The sequence below is a fragment of the Falco naumanni genome, chromosome Z (genome assembly GCF_017639655.2).
Source record: "Falco naumanni isolate bFalNau1 chromosome Z, bFalNau1.pat, whole genome shotgun sequence".
Lineage (NCBI taxonomy): Eukaryota > Metazoa > Chordata > Aves > Falconiformes > Falconidae > Falco > Falco naumanni.
This window is the reverse complement of record NC_054080.1, coordinates 49850399-49868120: the sequence shown is the minus strand read 5'-3', so window position 1 is coordinate 49868120 and position 17722 is coordinate 49850399. Positions and strand designations below refer to the sequence as shown.

The window sequence follows — 17722 nt, the reverse complement described above, 5'->3', positions numbered from 1 at the left end:
TAGGTCTTATAACAAATCTTGGAATGCAAATAACAGGCACATGAGTCTCCTCTGGGTGGGAGTACAATTTATTTCAGAAAAATTTGGACCCTTAGAATGTCTAGCTGTGCTGATGTTTATAATCTGTGATGAGGTAAGAGTACTTGGTTCACATGGCTTTACCTTCTTACCTTTACCTTAATTATGTCTTTGGGCTTTCAACCAGTGGTGAATGATCAGGACAAGCACACATTTGCAGTCTGAAGGTATTTGTTTCCTTCCTTGTTGTAAACTAAAAGCACAGGCATACATTTTCTTTTTAGTATATTAAAAGTGCAATCACACATCTTCATTTTATAAAAAGTACCCTTCAGAAAACAGTCAGCTGAAATAATTTCAGTAAATTGGAGTGCCACTTCTCTTATCTCAAATGTAAATGTTAATGAGATTGTATCTAGAGAATGCATTGCATCTGGCCATGGTCAGAATTCGATCACTTACTTTAATTTTTTCATTTATCTTTGCAATTATTGCGTTGAAATCAAATCCTTTTGCATTTTATAAAGGTAAAATAAACTGAGACTGTCAAATAATTGTTACATAATCATTAGGCAAATTCATTTCTCACAGACTAAACTAATTTACCTTTTTTTCTCATTAGTAACCAAAAATTACCCTATAATAAATGTTAAAGCAACAAAAGACTGACCCAATTACCCATCTAAACTATCTTCCAAAAGCTGTTCTGCAGAAGGAGATGCTACATGTGTTTAAAATGCCACTAAAAACTGTGTATCATTAAACAAATTGAAAATGGAGGTTGGCCACACCATAGAATAATAATTTGATCTGGCATAGCTGGCAAACTCAACTTGGCAAAAGTGCTAAGTTAGGGCAGCATGATCAGAGTGGACATGCTTCAGCAGAGGTAGCAGAGGCATTTGAAGAAAGCTTGCCTTCTGTGTGCTTGGTTTAGCTTCCTTCTCATTCACAAGATTTATTTGATTAATTGAAAAAAATAGTCTTTAAAAATTGTCTTGTGTCCCCTTTTCAGCCTATCTTTTAATGTTCTGCTCCTGAACCCCTTTAATTTGATGGAGTTTTCATTTGACCTCAGCATGCTTTGGACCAGATGCTAAAGGTCTTTCAAAAGGTTTGGCCTTCTTTGTGTCAGAAGGCCAAATAGACTCAACTCTATTTAAGTGTCACTTGTGTATTTGCCTTTCAAAGTACTCTGTTTTTTTTTAAAAAAAAAAAAAAAAAAAAAAAAAGCATTCATGTTCTTGAAGAGTCTGTGAGCAGCAGCATGAGAAATGAAGCAGGCAACCATTGTGAGATGCTGGGGAGCCACCACTGGGTGGATGGTCTTGTGTGTTGTTGTACACTAGTCCTACACCTGACCCTTGCCACTCACTGAGCTCTTCCTTTCAAAAGAAATAACCATATTTCCTATGCTTGCAGAAGGGAAAATCCTTTCTTTGTTTACCCATTCTGCCCAAACTGATTGACTCATTCTTCAAGATCAGGTCTGGACCGTATCTTGATAAAAGCAATAACGGAAAGAGAGGAAAGGAAGAGTAAATGGCTGGACACGTGTCCTTCAAACCTTAATTTATTTTTTTTTTCCTTTAAACAATATCTCCATAGAAGTTTTCCAGTTTGGCATACAGTCTGAGCTCACTTAAGCAGGTTTAACATGACCAGCTTTCATTTAATTACCACTAGATTATTTTGCCAGTGTATCTCAGAGTAGTATCAGTCTTTTGGAAGAAATATAGCAATACAATTATTCTGTCAACCTGAGTAAGCCAAGTCATCCATGAGCTAATGACTCACTTCAGGGAAGGAAGACTCTCACGGGACCATGGGAACAGCACTGGCAATGTTTTCATCCTTCAGATGCATGGAGTTAACAACTGTCAGAGTGTGCAAATGTGCACAACACTGATGTTACAGGCTTTTTGTTTTCAGAACAGAGTTCAGTGTGAGTTTTTGGCCTTATTACTGAGCTATGTATAAAGACAGCTAACAAAAGACATGGACTTTCACTTCAACTAATCTTATGCCTGGCTGTTTACTCAGCTTCATAGATGACACTAGTGGGTGAACTTCAATCCCCTTGCAGAATTTTATAGAACTAAATGCTTTCCGTATTGGAAAATTCTCTCATTATTAATGGTAAGCACATATAATGCATTCCTGGCTCATTAAAGTATACTGAATAGTTAAACTCTTACTTTGATAAATCCTAATCACCACACATTTCATATCCTTTGCTCTACAGACACAGACTGCTCAGTTTGCGATCTTGTTTATGTATAACAAATTCAGTGTCTCCCTTGAACAGATGTATATTGAAACTATTCTCAGCTCTAAACCATCACCACCATTTCCTTTATTTCTGTGAATAACAATATTCAAGACTGGTATATTTCACCAGGTTTCAGTTTTCATGACAAAATTTGTACACAGCTTCAATGAAGATGAAATTATTTCAGTGTTGAACTATCTCTGTGTCTCAAGTAATCCCTCAGTGTTGAAAGCTGAAGTTAATTTCTCTAACATGGTCTGGCAATGATGTTTACTGATGTGTCTCTGTTGAAGGCGTACCATTGAAGTCTTCCTCATATAGTTGTCTTGCCTTCTTCTTTATTTCAAATACACTTCAAATACTATTCTCCAGGTGCTGGCCCACCACCTAAGCCAAGCTTTGAACAAGAACACTTCCTGGTCTCCATCAGACACTGGCATTTTCCATGCACCTTTGCATGTTCTTTTAGGTTATTTAGTTTCTTCCAGCAAACCCACATAGACCGTGAGGGACAATAACTGTCTAAATGGTTAGGTCATTTGTGTCCTTACAGATCTATGTTTCAGAGATGCATTTGCATGAATGAAAATGAAAAGCTGGATACATGCATGACTGCATTATTTGAGGCAGGTACTGCTGTAATCTGAGAGGAACTGAGTGTTCCTGAGTCCATCAGTGCTGCTTCTCTATAAAGTTGTTTGTGCCCAGCCATGGGCATTAATAGTAGCACTGCCTGGATCTGTGCATTGCAGAACTTCAGCTCTTCAGGTAGTATGCACTTTCTTTGTTACGCTATCAAATAGTAGGGATAAAACAGAATCTTTGTCCTTAAAGATTTAAAGGGGATCTTTGGACAGAGGAGCAGTAGTGACAGTTCCAGTTAGTAATGGTGAGTGCATGAAAGTCATCATGTTGAATGCCTTTGTATCACATTGATTCACTATGTTGTGATTCTTTTTTTCCTCAAGAGCATCTTGGATGGCACCTTTTAATATGTGATTTCATAGTTTCTAACACAGCAACAAAACTTCAAGGCACAATTTCTAATGTCTACAATACTCTGCCTCTTTCTTTTAATCAGGAAAAATCCCTTGTTACACTGTTGTCCAAAGTGCTTTTTAATAATTGTCATCACCAGGCTCAAATTGAGACAGAGTATGATACTCAAAGGATTGAAAGCATATTCATACAGCAAGACCCACTACAAGAACTGGCTGCCAGTCAGTAGTAATGTCAAGAGAATAGCAGATTTATTCAGTGCTTTTAATGACCAAGATGATATCCAGTAAAAAGAAAGGTTAAACTAGCAACAGTATTTTTTGTCCTTTAACTGATTTTTCATGATTTTTTTCCTTCTCTCTATCCTCAGAGCTCCAGAACAGCTCGCTCAGAGGAAGACCGAGACTCACTGTGGGATGCCTGGGGCTCGTGGAGCGAATGTTCACGCACTTGTGGAGGAGGGGCTTCGTATTCACTGAGACGCTGCCTGAGCAGCAAGTAAGTGGGTGAATGCTTTTTACTTCACTGATGGGATAATTCGACCTACTCGTATGTGTTGACCATAAGAATTAGTAAAGGTCTTGAACTGTGTGGAAATTTCCAAGTCTATGTCAAAAAATTATGGTGGTGTATTTTTTAATTCAGGCAAGCAGCCAACATGTTTGATAAGGCAACACCCTCTTAAAATAAAGTGAGACACTATGGAGATAAAAAAAAGTTGCCTGTAAAACTTGCAAGGCTGCCAACTACAGAAACGTGAAACCTCCCTACACTTTCACCACTGAAGTGGTAAGACTTTTGACGTACTTGTACCAGACTACAGCTAATTCACTAGCTTTAGCGCCCCATAGTCTCAGCCATACAGAGACTATAAAAGCATCACATTGACCCAACATGGCATCCTGATCTATATAAGAAAGAATAATAATTCTGCTGGGGATATCTTACAATTAAATTTCAGGTATGAAGTCTTCCATACCAGCAAACCCTTCCCAACAGGCAGAAGTAGAATGGCCCAGTATAAAGGTGAAGTCTGGATACCCTGTCAGGTATCGGAGATTTTATTCCTCTCCAGTTACTAGCTTACAGTGGAACATGGACAAGTCATTTGACATCATTTCCACTTTATACTATATGGAAATTTTGCCTGCAAAATATTTCTAGCAAATATTATTTCTATCTACTTTAGGAAAAAATTTACCCGCAGTAAACATGGTATATGTTACAAATGTTAACAGGTTCCTGACAAAGGATATGAAGGAAACCTCCAGACCCAAACTTTGTGTCTTACTGTCGTCTCTGATACCCTATATATTGTAGTATAAAAAATGTAATACAATTTTCCATCCTGCATATGTTTCTTTTGTATTTTCTTTCATGTCCTTATAAAAATGATGTTAATAAAACAACCTGTGACAATACATTCCAAATTGTTTCCTACATCTGACATTTTAATACATGAAACAACACGAATTATTGAACCATAAAATCCAAATGCAATATTCTGAATTATAGCTTTATCTGTGGACAGTTTGGTCTTCTAGTTCCAGCAGTTATTGTCTTGACAGTGTGCAAAAGTCTGCTAGAAGAAGAAAAGATAGACAAAGACATCTACTGAAACCAATGGAAAAACAGTGTTTTTCTATTCCATTCCCATACGAAAAAAATTAGAATAATTTGGTTTTTAAACCTGGGACCAAATTCTCATCTCTTGTTAGTTGCACAGAAAATAGTGGCTCTGCAAACATCTTGAAAACAGGAATTGCAGAAAGAGGAGCCGATTTTTAATCACAGTGTATCCTTTCCAGACTTAGAAAAATAAGTGACCTTCTGTATGCTCCTTTAATGTTAACATTAATCAGGCATATCAGGAGATCTGGGAAATCTGAGTAATACAAGGACTTTCTGCTCCCTCACTGAGAACTGCTTCTTTTTTTTCTAGAGGGGAGAAGTCTTGAAGCTCCATGATAGCAGTAGTAGTAGTAGTAGTAGTCATAGTGCTCTGTAGTATGTGAGTATAAACCACTCCTGGGCGGGCTGTCCCCATCTGCTTCTCTTTGATTCTTGTACTATTCAGGATGTCCCTGAAGCTACCCCAGTGGAACAGGGAATAAACTCATAAATCACACAGTACTTGTTTTTCATACAATACCTTACTACTGTCCCATCAGTACGTAAATGATGCTTCCTGCTGTAAGAAACCAACTGTAAACTTTGGCCCATTCAGATGTGGAAGCCCCCTGTGCCCAGAAGAGGATGCAGGGGTTTAATTAGGTACACAGCTTTTGCTTGCCAGTGACAATAAATTGTAAATAGTAAAATTTGACCTGGAATTAGCACAGTATCAAATGTGTGATAGCTTTTCCTTTTCCCTGGTCTATGTGCAATTGCTGATTTAATAAAGGGTTTAAATGATGAATTTTTGTGCTAGGCAAGCATTTTTAAGTCACTAAGAAAAAGGCAGAGAGGGAGCAGGTGAAACTCATTCAGACTTTGAAGCTTTTGAAATAAGCCTGTGTGCATGAGTATTTCAAACCTGGCAAGGCTAGAACAAAATGTTCACTTCTCTGGGACAATTCTTGGTACAGTTTATCTCATGTGTTTGCTGTATATAATTTCATGGCAGCATGAAAGAAGATCCTAGATACTTCTGGCAAATGAGAACTGGCAACCCATTTAGATGTTTTGGAACAAATTAATCCTAAATATTTCTCATCCTGGGAGGAATATTCATAATGCCTTATGTCTTTTAGTTCTATATGAGGTCACTTTCAGGGCATTACATGAAAAGAGAGAATCCAGTGCATCTCCTTTAAAGAAATGCAAAAACTAATTGTCCATTCCTAAACATAGTTAGCATATGCAGCTAAATAAAGGAAAACAGTTTTCTTTCCAGCTTTTCTTTGCCAAAGTTATGTTAGTGCTTGTGTTGTTTGTTTTGGGAACATGTTTTGTGTTAGGTCTTCACAGCTGTGATGAAAGAATGGAAAGTGTTAGTGAGAAATTCTATTTTCTAGTGGTTTAGAAGGCAAACATTTCAGGGTAGGGGCTGTTTAACAGTGCAATTCATCAGAACAACTGGTCCTGATTATGCTAAGGACATTTAGTGTGATAGTGGTATGAATAAATGTGCCATTCGTACAAGCAGACAGGAGTTGTCAGCCCAAGTGAACCATGCATCCCAGTATCCCATGCTGACAGTAAGCAGCATTGGACACTCCAGTCGCAGAATAAGCCCCAGGAAAACAAAACCTTGCTAATTAGTAGTTAAAGACTGGGCTAAACCTCAAAGCATAACACTTTTCATGCTCTTTGTTGACATTATCTCTTTATAACTTCCGATATTCTTGTTATTTGCACAAAAGGACAGACCTCCTGTAAATGTTACAGTTGTTCGCCTTGACTCACTTGAAAGTGAACCTCTGAGACTAATTATATATTGGGCGAAGAAGTTTTTTCTTTTATCATTCCAGAATGTTTTGCCCTTCAGTTTCAGGTGGCTTTGTTTTTATGGTGGTGGTTTTGGTTGGTTGTTTTTTGGTTTTGGGCGTTGGTTTGGTTTTGGTTGGGCTTTTTGCGGGGAGGAGGAAAGAAACTCCTCATCCGTCTCCATCATGAACTGTCATGCAGCACTGCTGGTCAAAACCTGTAGAGTGGAGACCGACAGACCACTTCTGTTCTACTTGAAGGCCAAGCTAGCAGTGCTTCTACAGAGAACTGAGTTTTATTAGTTATTGAATACCTTGGCTACAGGGATGCTGGAAATATATAAGCGGAGCAGGCGGAGAGACACTGCAATACAGTCTTAGCCCTCTTCCTTGGAATCTAGCTGTTATTTGTTGCAGTCTGCCTGTTGCACGGTACGGCTGGAGTTTGTCATCCAGAATAGTGCTCGGTAGTACCCACATACCTTCAATCCAAGTATTAATAAGTGTGCAAGCTGATTCAAGCAAACTCAAAACCAGTAATAAATAGCTGAAAGTTCATTAAATACCTGAAGTTCATTGCATTTATTTAATTTCTCTGTATCCTAATACATTTTCAAATCATAAAAGAAATTATCAAATATTTTATTCCAAGTTCACCCATCCTGCTCCTAAAGATATTCTGCATGCTCTGGAATTGTAATGTACTTATTGAGAAGTACTGCAGTAATATGAACAGTGTTTTACTGTTTCTAGGCTTGGTTACATGATAATTGTGATTGATTTTGTTTTCCTATCATATTCCAAATTCATCATCACTTTCTAGTTACGTGTGTAGATAGCAGGAGAGCAGCTTGTTCTAGAATTTTGGGAATGATTTTAGGGGATAATATTTTAGGGGATAATAGATAAGTAGTCTTTTTTTTTTTTTTTTTTCTATTTCAACCTGCTTAGAAATCCTACCTGTTACTGTTGTTGCAGTTTCCAGCTAAAACAAGAAGCAGGGAACAGCTTGTGTGAGTGTATAGCAGGTTATGGTTATGGAGTCCCATAGATACTAAGTCTGGTTTAAGGGGTCAAGATTTGAGTTTATCACTCTTACCTCCGGGAAACCATGTGTAAAGTGCTGGACAAAGTGTAGGTTTTCCACCATTAGATGATGGATGTATGTTTAGTAGCATAAGAAAGTCAACATTAACATCGTCCTGAAAAATTTCTCTTGGGAATAATAGTGACAGAGATTTAAGAAAAGAAAAAATCAAAAAAAATAAAAGGAAAAAGTCACAATCCAAGGGTTTTTTAGATGCTTCACACTGTCTCTGTTACTTGCTGGAATATATTCTTTTCCCCCATTTCAAATATCTCCCTTCCTTCCTTCCTTCCTTCCTTCCTTCCTTCAGCTGATGTCTGCCTTTTGGTAATGCAAGCAAACCATCAGTGTGAAATATCCTTTCCACCAGCTCTGCTTGCTAAACTAGCTGAAATGATTCACTAGTTTGGTTGTTCAGCCCACTGCCATTGCATTCTGCAGGATGAAAACAGATCTGCATAAATGACTCGGGTCTATTGCAGTTTGACACTGTTGATCAGTAAAATAGCCACCAAGACACACTTTTAGAGGTTACATTTTATAAACTAGTTCAATGAGCTAAAATTACATCAATCCTATGCTCTATGGCATTTTTCATAAGGCAGAAGCTACTCAACATAAATTGGATTTATGTCATTAAGGAGTAGTATTTTCTCATTTTGATCACACAGATTATCAGTTCACAAATCAAGCATCAAATGACTTTCTGCCTGTCAGATGATGATGGAATAGATGCATGTTACTCATGTTAGTTTGAAGTTAAATAATAGAGTCAGAGCCCATTACAACAACATTGGCTAGCACTGAAAAGGGGAAACATCAAATGCTACGTATTTTTAAAAAATACTGTTAAAATATTTCAGCTCTATATACCTTTAATACCAAAACATTTTCTACTGTTGTGTTGCTGCTTCACAGCTGAATTTAGAATTTAGTCCAAGCGTGTGGGCTGTGGCTCCTAGTTTCAGGCTACCATCACAGACTCCTCTGTCTCAGGGGCTTAGAATGCAAGAGAATCTGAAGTTTTTAACATCTAACATTATTAGTAAAAGGTCCTGTAAACTCTCTAAGTGAAAAATACAATGGAACCATTATTCTACTTTTTGGGTTGCCTCTCTATCAGACAGATGCTAACATAAATCACTGCAACTATTACGAAATGATGTAAAGGCAGTGTGCTCTAATCCTGGCACTACTAAGTAAGGCAAATTATACCACTTTATGAAATGTTCTTATGCCATCCAGAATGATCATTTTAAATACTGTGGGCTTTTATGACTTCTAGAATAAGGTCTTTGCTATCTTGAGGTCTGTAGAGCAAAGAACAAAATAGTTTTGCAGAAATGCCATCATAATTAGTGGATACATCCACAAAAGTAAATAACATTCTGATGAAGCATTCCATGTCACTCAATGGAAGTACAGTCAATGTCATAAAATTCTTAGGTCACTTGTGCTACCACATTATTTTAGAGCATGGTTCTCATTACCCTGATCAAAACTATATCTGTATGCTAGCTTAGTATATTACTTCCTGCAAGTGACCTTCAGGATACCTCAATAGCTGGCTTGTTTTCTGCTTCAGTTGATAACCATAGCTGGTTTACTCTGTAGAGGATATCCTCTATGCTATATTGGGTGATTTCAAACATTTGGAAAAATTTTGAGTATATATAGTTTGTAGATGCTTCTGGTTAAAGCTGTTCCATCTAGCAACATTTTTAAAAAGGGGGGGAAAAAATCTATTTACTTTGGGATCCGTCAAATCTGTTATTATGAAAATATTTTCTACTTTCATTTGCTGGACAAACATTTCTGTTTTTAGAGACAGATTGCAGTACTAACTCTTCCTAATGGCAGAAGCAGCAACAATCTTAAATTTGAGTTAATGCTATAAAAAGCTGCACATTTCACACAATCTAGATCAGCGTTGTAATCTGTGGAGTGATTGCTGGTGGTCTTTGGAGAGCCAGTTAGTGGTCACATTGTGCTGGCTGCCCTAATTTCCAGCTTCTATGCCCCAGTGAAGTAGCTAAAAATATATTAAATGCTTTCCTAGTGTTGTTTTCTTGTGTAATTCATTGCTAGAGCTGCCACAGGAATGTTATATGTTGGTGTTTTGGGTGAAAAACTGATCTGCGTTAGTACGAATGCTAGTCAGCATTGTTCCTACAGATGAGTGATGGATATGGTTTCCATAAATCTGTCTCTCTTTTGAGAAGTAGCCTGCCTAACAAAAATGTCTGTGAAGCCTTCACTTGGATGATGAACTGTTCATAAGTCCAGGTTCACTGGAGGAGCTCTTGTATATTCATAATTCTTTCAATAAATCTGTTCTGGGATTTAAATGAAAAAGAATTAAATCAGCCAGACTTTTGCATGATGTGCAGTTTTTGTAAGCCTTATTACCTATAAAAAAAGAAGTTAAGATGTAATTCTCTAAAGCCCCAAGCAATAGATTGTACATGAGAAGGCATGACCATTTCACTGGAGCTGGCTGACACACGTGACTCGGATCCAGGTTTAAACTTCCTCAAAACATGGGGAACTTAGGTTCCTGTTCAGCACATTTGTTTTGTAAAGACCAGCTGCAAAACTTGGATCCAGATCTGAGTTCAGGCATGTTCAGATTTGGGGCATTAGTACTTTGGGGCCTGAAATATGTTCTAGATGCTGTTGTTGTGATATAGCAAGCCAGGTGAGGTTTAGTATTGTGTTTTCTTTCCACTTTGGCTGTGAAGAGACCTCTTGCCTCTGTTTTGCTGAAAGGCACTTCTTTAATTCTTGCTTTTTTTCTGCCTTTCTTAGCTAATGAGCAACTGAAAAACAGTTACAACTGTAATTGCTTTCTGTACATCTGCAATATGTGTTATATGTGCAAATCTAAAGCAAAAGACACCTTTTAAAGATTCTTAAAAACACAAAAAATACTGCAGTGACAAACTGTGTCACTGCAATGACAAAATTTAGTGAGAGATTAAATGCATGGAAATAAACAGTAGGCTGAAAGCTCTCTGAAAATTTTTTCTCCTTCTTTTCCTTTATTTTTCTCAGATTTTATTTTTGTTATTTTAATTTGACTAGCCAGTTATATTTTAGTGAAACATTAGGGAGTGTCATTTAATGTCATCTGTTTCTTAGAAAATAACATCCAGTTGCTCTGAATAATGCAAAGAAGGATTTGAAATTAAAAATTAGAATAAACTCTATTCTGTTCAGAAATCTGTGCAGCAAAAGTCCAAGGTCTGCCTGACTTTTGAGTAAATATAATGCCAGCCTCAAAGTCCAAGGGTAGCAGAAGCTACCCAGATTAAGAGTTTTGTATGGGTTGGAGCACTATCGGAGCTGTGGGTGATCATTGTTTGTACAACACTCCCAACAAAATTCCCAAATCCAAACTGTTCCCCTCATCAAAATTCCAGAATTTAAAATGAAATTTTGGCACAAGCATAATGGTATCTTTAGAAGGAAAGGCTTATGTCTACAAGACCAATATATATATATTAGCCTTCTCCGGACTGTATGCTGGTTTGGCTAGACTGATAGAAATAACAACTTGATATTGGTAGCTGGGCTAGCTACTTTTAGGTTACTTTGGTTATTCCTTGTGCTAGAAACAAAACTTTAGATTGGATGGAATTCTCTTGGGAGCATTCAACACAAGTTCAGCAAGCATTAGGTAGCCAGAAACAAGTAGCTGTTTTGTACTAATACCACCGTGAAAGGGACTTCATCTTTGAGAAAGACTGTTCTTCAAATTCCTAAAGTCAATCAGGGTTTTGGTTCAGGCTGAGTATTAAATAAAGGCATTTTTTCCTTTTTTTTTTAACACCATCTCTTTGATATAATGTATAGTCATATTCCATACATGCGTATCCATACTCCATTCTTTTGATTCCAGTGAATTTACTCTAGATATACAGCAGAGTTTCACAGAGTAAAGCCCACTGTGATGGCTTTTTAGTTAGTTCTGTACTCATCCCCTTCACGTACATAAGGGTCAATGCTTATTTAATTATATAATCATAGAAAGTTTTAGGTTGGAATGAACCTTTAAAGATCACCTAGTCCAAACCCCCTGCCATGGGCAGGAACACCTTCCACTAGATCAGGTTGCTCAAAGCCCCATCCAACTTAGCCTTGAACACTTCCAGTGACGGAGCATCCACAACTGGGCAACCTGTTCCAGTGTCTCACCACCTGCATCATTAAAAAGTTCTTCCTTATGTCCACTCTAAATCTATTCTCTTTCAGTTTAAAACTGTTGCCCCTTGTCCTGTCAGCAGAGGTCTTGGTAAAAAGTCTGTCTTTCATATAAGCTCCCTCTATATATTAAAAAGCTGCAGTAAGGTCCCCTGGAGCCTTCTTTTCTCCAGACTGAACACAGAATCACTGAATAACTCAAGTTGGAGAGGACTCATAAGAATCATCGAGTCCAACTCCCTGCTTCTGGAAGGACTACCTAAAACTGAACCATATGACTAAGAGCATCACCCAGGTGCTCTTTGAATTCTGACAGGCTTGGTGCCATGACCACTTCCTGGGGGAGCCTGTTCCAGTGGTGGACCAACCTCGCAGTGAAGAACCTTTTCCTAATGTCCAATATGAACTTCCCCCGATGCAGCTTCATTCTGTTTCCTTGTATCCTATTGCTAGTCACCAGAGAGAGTAGATCAGCACTTCCCCCTCCACTGCCTGCATTGAGGAAGCTGTAGACTGCCATTAGGTCACGTCTCAGCCTTGTCTTCTCCAAACTGAACAAACCAAGTGACCTCAGCCCCTCCTCATAAGTCTTGCCTTCAAGACCTTCCACTATCTTGGTCTCCCTCCTCTGGACACATTCTGATATCTTGATGTCCTTATATTGAGACACCCACAATGGCATGCAGTACTTGAGGTGTGGCTGCAGCAGTGCAATGTAGAGTGGGACAATCATCTCTCTCAACCAGCTAACAATGTTGTGCTTGATGCACCCCAGGACATGGTGGCCCTTCTGGCTGCCAGGGCACACTGTTGACTCATATTCCACTTGTCTTCAACCCAAACCCCCAGACGTTTTTCCACAGGGCTGCTCTCCAGCCTCTTGTCCACCAGTTTGTATGTATAACCAGGATTATTCTGTCTGACATGGAGAATCTAGCACTTGCTCTTGCTAAGTTCCATACGGTTGGTGATTGCCCAGCTCTCCAGTCTATCCAGATCTCTCTGTAAGGCTCTACCCTCAAAGGAGTCCACAGCTCCTCCTAGGTAAGTGTCCTTGGCAAACTTGTTTAATGTACATTGGATTCCTGCATCCAGATGGTTTATAAAAACTTTAAAGAGCACTGGCCCTAAAATTGGACCCTGGGGAACATCACTAGTGACTGGCCACCAGCCTGATGTGACCCTGTTTACTATAACTCTTTAAGCCTGACTCATCAGCCAGTTGCTCACCCAACATATTATGGAGCTCTCTAGCTGTATGCTGGACATTTTGTCCAGAAGAGTACTGTGAGAGACAGTATCAAAAGCTTTTCTAAAATAAAAAAAACTCCACATCTTCTGACTTCTCTTAGTCAATTAGATGGGTGACTTTGTAATAAAAGGAAATTAAGTTACTTAAACATGACTTTTCCCTCATGAACCCATCTTCAAACCCAGCTCTTTCAGCCTTTCCTCAAAGGAGATGTATCCAGCCCTCTGATAATTTTTCTCACCTTCCTCTGAATCTGCTCTAACAGGTCAATATTTGTCTTGTAATGGGGACCCCAGAGCTGGATGCAGTACTCCAGGTGGGGTCTCACCAGAGTGGAGTAGAGGAGGAGAGTCACCTCCCTTGCCCTGCTGGCCATGCTTCTTTTGATGCAGCCCAAGATAAAATTGGCTTTCTGGGGTGCAAGTGTGTGTTGCTGACTCATATTTAATTTTTCATCCACAAGTATCCCCAAGTCCTTCTCTGCAGGGCTGCTCTCAGTCAATTCATCACTCAGTCTTTTTTGATATCCGGGATTGCCGTGACCCAGGTGCGGGACCTTGCACTTGGCCTAGTTGAACTCCAGGAGGTTCACATGGTCTATTTCATGCCAAGTATGATAACATTATTTACATCAGAATTGTTGTTTCCCTAATAAGAAGATTGCAGAAAATATTATGTATGCAAAAAGTAGGCCTTTGGTGGCTGCAGACCGGTAACCATGTTTTTATTTGCCTAGCCATCTTGCTGTGTGTACTGACTCAGCTTTGTATTTTGCCTCCTTGTTTATTTTCTTACTCCTGCAGAAAGAATATTTATAAGATCTTTGACTAAATTTGCCTGGGAAAGTTGGCTTGTCTATCCCTGCCCGCTTTTCTTGTCTCAAAGTTACCTATTCCTGTAACATTTCTGGTATTTCACTATTTCAACAAGGTGCAGAAGCCTTTAGGAGACAGTCTCCCAAACACAAAGAATGAAAGGTTTTTACAGTTGCAATGCCAAGCTGCATGGCAAAACATACCCGTGCATCTGCACAACCCATCGCAGCAGGCAACGTGCTTATCAACAAAAGGATATGGAAAAATGTTTACACATCTTTTGAAATTATTGTCAGCTGAAGTGGACATGAAGTTGGGCAGACCCAACCAGACAGTTTGAAAAAATGAACTCATCAAGTCAGTGCAGTCCTGATGCATCTTCCTTTTTCATAACGATTTGATGCCCATGGCCTTCCCTTACACCTCATTTGTGGGAAAAAGAGGTATGCTGAAAGAATAAAAGAGACTCTGTTTTCCCCAGAGAAGGACAAACATGGAAATTGTATTGAGGATGAGATTTGGGAAAGAGGTAAGAGGAACACAGAGAGGAAAGAGAGATGCAAGATGGTGTTACTGTGTGTAGCCTGGCCCCACGCCTGCTGGCACCAGGGGAATGGGAGGGCTGACACAACCCAAGATCTCATGGGAGGAAAAGGGCACACAGCATACTTTTCTCAGAGGTACAGTGCAGAAACCAGAATCTGTCCCAAAAGACTGGTTATCAAGGAGTGTGAAAATAAAGGAAAGTGAAGATTGCCCAACATTACAACCACTTTCAAACCGCTGTGATGAACAGTAGCATCAGCGTTCGCATCCACAAAAATAACCCACCTCTAGCCCATAGTTGCTGGTTTATGTGGAGACCTGTTTCTTAAGAAAAGCATTTCAAACCTTGATGACTGCTGAGAGTGGCAGGAGTTGATGAGGTCCTTCTCTGCAAATCTCTTTCATCATTTTTGGTAATTACAGATAAAGGCAGCTTTGGCATGGGCTTGATATTCTTTCTGGCATGCATTCCTGCAAGCTTTCTAATTCTAGCTGAGCACAAATACACATCTACTTTAGACTTCTGGAGGTGGGAGGGAGTTGAGCTAAGTCCCCCCACAAATGAGCCTGGAGAAATAAATACCAGGGTTTGGGGTTGTTTACATTAGAAGAAGTGAATATTTTAATATATTAAAAGTTGTTAACCTCTTTCAGGAACTTTACTGGAAACAAGTGGCTAGTTTTGAAGAATGAAACATGACTCAAAATAGCTTGTTTTTCTTTCATATTCATATGATAATAATTGTCTGTCAAGCCAAACCCTCCCTCAGCTACCTTTTTCCTCTGCAAAATCCCCTGCAGTGCATAGATAACAAAGATGAGAAGCACCTCTTACTGCTCCCACTCTTTGTGTGCTCTCCAGGACAAACTTGCCATTTTGGGTGACTTCTGACTTTTGCCAGGCAGCTGCATGTATTCCTTGTTGATGTGAGTTCTCATTTATACACTGCAGAGGTTAGAGGTTGTGTGGTGACTGTATGTCATGACATAATCTCCCTAATCTGCTGTGGTCCTTCCTTGCATGTTAAATGCTGTCTGCTGTGACATTGTGCAAAGCATCTATGCTGACTTGTGAGACCCATAGCATTAATTTGAAGCCTGCCTAGAGGAGAAAACCTAGGCTGGCCTGGTGTCATACAAGACGCTGTGTATTTCACTCTGGCAGGATTAAGTTCACTAGATGGTTTCAGCTTCCCTATTATAAGCATAGACAGGGTCAGAAACAGAATTCACTTTTAAAAATCAAAATTTATGCCCCAAAAAGCTATTGTTTAATTATATTTTTTTTCAGAGTCATTTTAACCATCCATTGATTTTCTACAGATCCTATGACTTGGAATCCAAAAGTAGACACCTGAGAGATTCTGGAATACTGTTCTGAAGCAACATAGATCTGAAACACAAACTATTCAGCAAATCTGTTGTGAATATATACCACCTTAGGCTGAAAGCAGTTTGCCTGCTTTCGGGTGATCGGTGATAACTGGGAAACTAATGTGCTTAAAGAACAAAACCCCAAAGTCTGATCTTGGAGAGAGGACAAGGGGAGTTTTGCAAGAGTGGATCCTAGTGTTCATGAATCATCACAGCACTAATGATCACAATCCAGAATTGCACATTTTTTCTGAGCAACCCTGGCCGTTAGCCAGAGGGAAATTGTAAGAAAAATCTGAATAGTTCTGTGGCATGTGTCTAATGAAATTATCTATTCTTTTCATTAATGCAAAAAATAAGTGAAAAACAAGTGAGGTTTTTCTCATTTCAAAACAGAAAATGTAAAGAAACTGTGAAAATAAAAAGAAACTGTGGGGCAGCTGATAGAAGAGAACTTTAAATTTCCTTGGTAATTCAATGGTTCTGAGGTTAATAAATTGTGGTAATTGAAATTATGGTAACAACAGGTCCATGTGAAACAGAGAGATGTCTGATGGGTTGAACGGCATTTCTGAGAGTCAGGTGGGGTATGTATCAAGCTTGCTAGACAAGCTATTCAGTGTGGTGTACAAGGTCTGCACTAGAACTGCCTGCATGCTGCATAATACACTTTTTCCTTTGCTACCTATTGCTGTAAATCAAGAGTACGTCTATGAAATTTAGTGGAGTGTAAAAGGTTTGGCCTGCACCACAGTATCTCTACCAGATTGCCTATATTGTTCAGGATGTCTGGGGAAAATAAAAAGAAATTTTAAAATTTAAATTTTAAAAAATTAAAAATTTAAAATAAAATTTTACTTGAACTAGTTTTATATAACCGTACAAAAGCATTTAATTAGAGGTATTTCTATTATGCTTTTAACATCTTGCTTTATATGCCAAATGCTACACTACAGAATATGCATCTTTCTGGTTTTTCTTCTGAAAAAGTTGTAGGGTTTATGTACTTGTTTATCTTCTCTTGTGATCATTTACACCACTGTGATATGTCTGCAAAACTGTTTTCCCTTGATTTTCTACTCACACAGGTGTAAATGATTTCTGGGGGAATTTCACAGTTAAGTCTCATGGATAAAGGTGGAAGAAAGGATGACTTCAATAATTTAAAGGAAAACGGCTCAGTTTATTTTAGAGTTAACTCAGTAGAGAAATTTTTTTCTGTTTTTAAAAAATGGAGGACTAAAGAACGTCACAAATGCATGCAGACGCTGTCCTTTCTCTTGGATAGTTTGAAATGGCTTGGATTTTAAAATTCAGTCTTGGCAGAGATGCAGTCCTCAAGGAATGTGTGCTTGTTAAATCCTGGGGAAAAAAAAAAAAAAAAAAAAAAAAAAAAAAAAAAAGGGGGAGGGAGGCTGTGAAATTAAGAATTTAAAAATGTAAAGAATTCTATTATTTTGAAAGATAATCTTTAAAAGCCAAACCCCACATTCTGAACTGTACTGTGGACCTTCACAGAGTAGCTGTCTGAACTCATAAACCACATGAAACTTCCCCTAAGGTCAAATACTCGGAATACACGCTGTGGAGTTCTAAAAAGATATCTGGGTGTTGACCTCTCTTCTGGGAGCCTTGCCAGCATCAGGGCTGGCATGGGTCTGCTGTAGGGGAAGAGCAGGAGAGCCATGGAGAGCACACGTCAGGGCACGTGCTCTCCTTGACCTCCTT

The 17722-nt window shown here is 38.7% G+C and overlaps 1 protein-coding gene across 1 annotated transcript in view; it reads left to right on the top strand.

Annotated features, from left to right (window-relative positions):
- The first annotated feature begins 792 nt into the window (after positions 1–792).
- ADAMTSL1 (ADAMTS like 1) overlaps positions 793–17722 on the top strand; it is a 176271-nt gene continuing 159341 nt past the window's right edge. The window contains exons 1-2 of the mRNA XM_040578858.1: positions 793–798; positions 3660–3787. Of these exons, the coding sequence (XP_040434792.1) occupies positions 793–798; positions 3660–3787 (134 nt within the window). The remainder of the gene's footprint in view (positions 799–3659; positions 3788–17722) is intronic.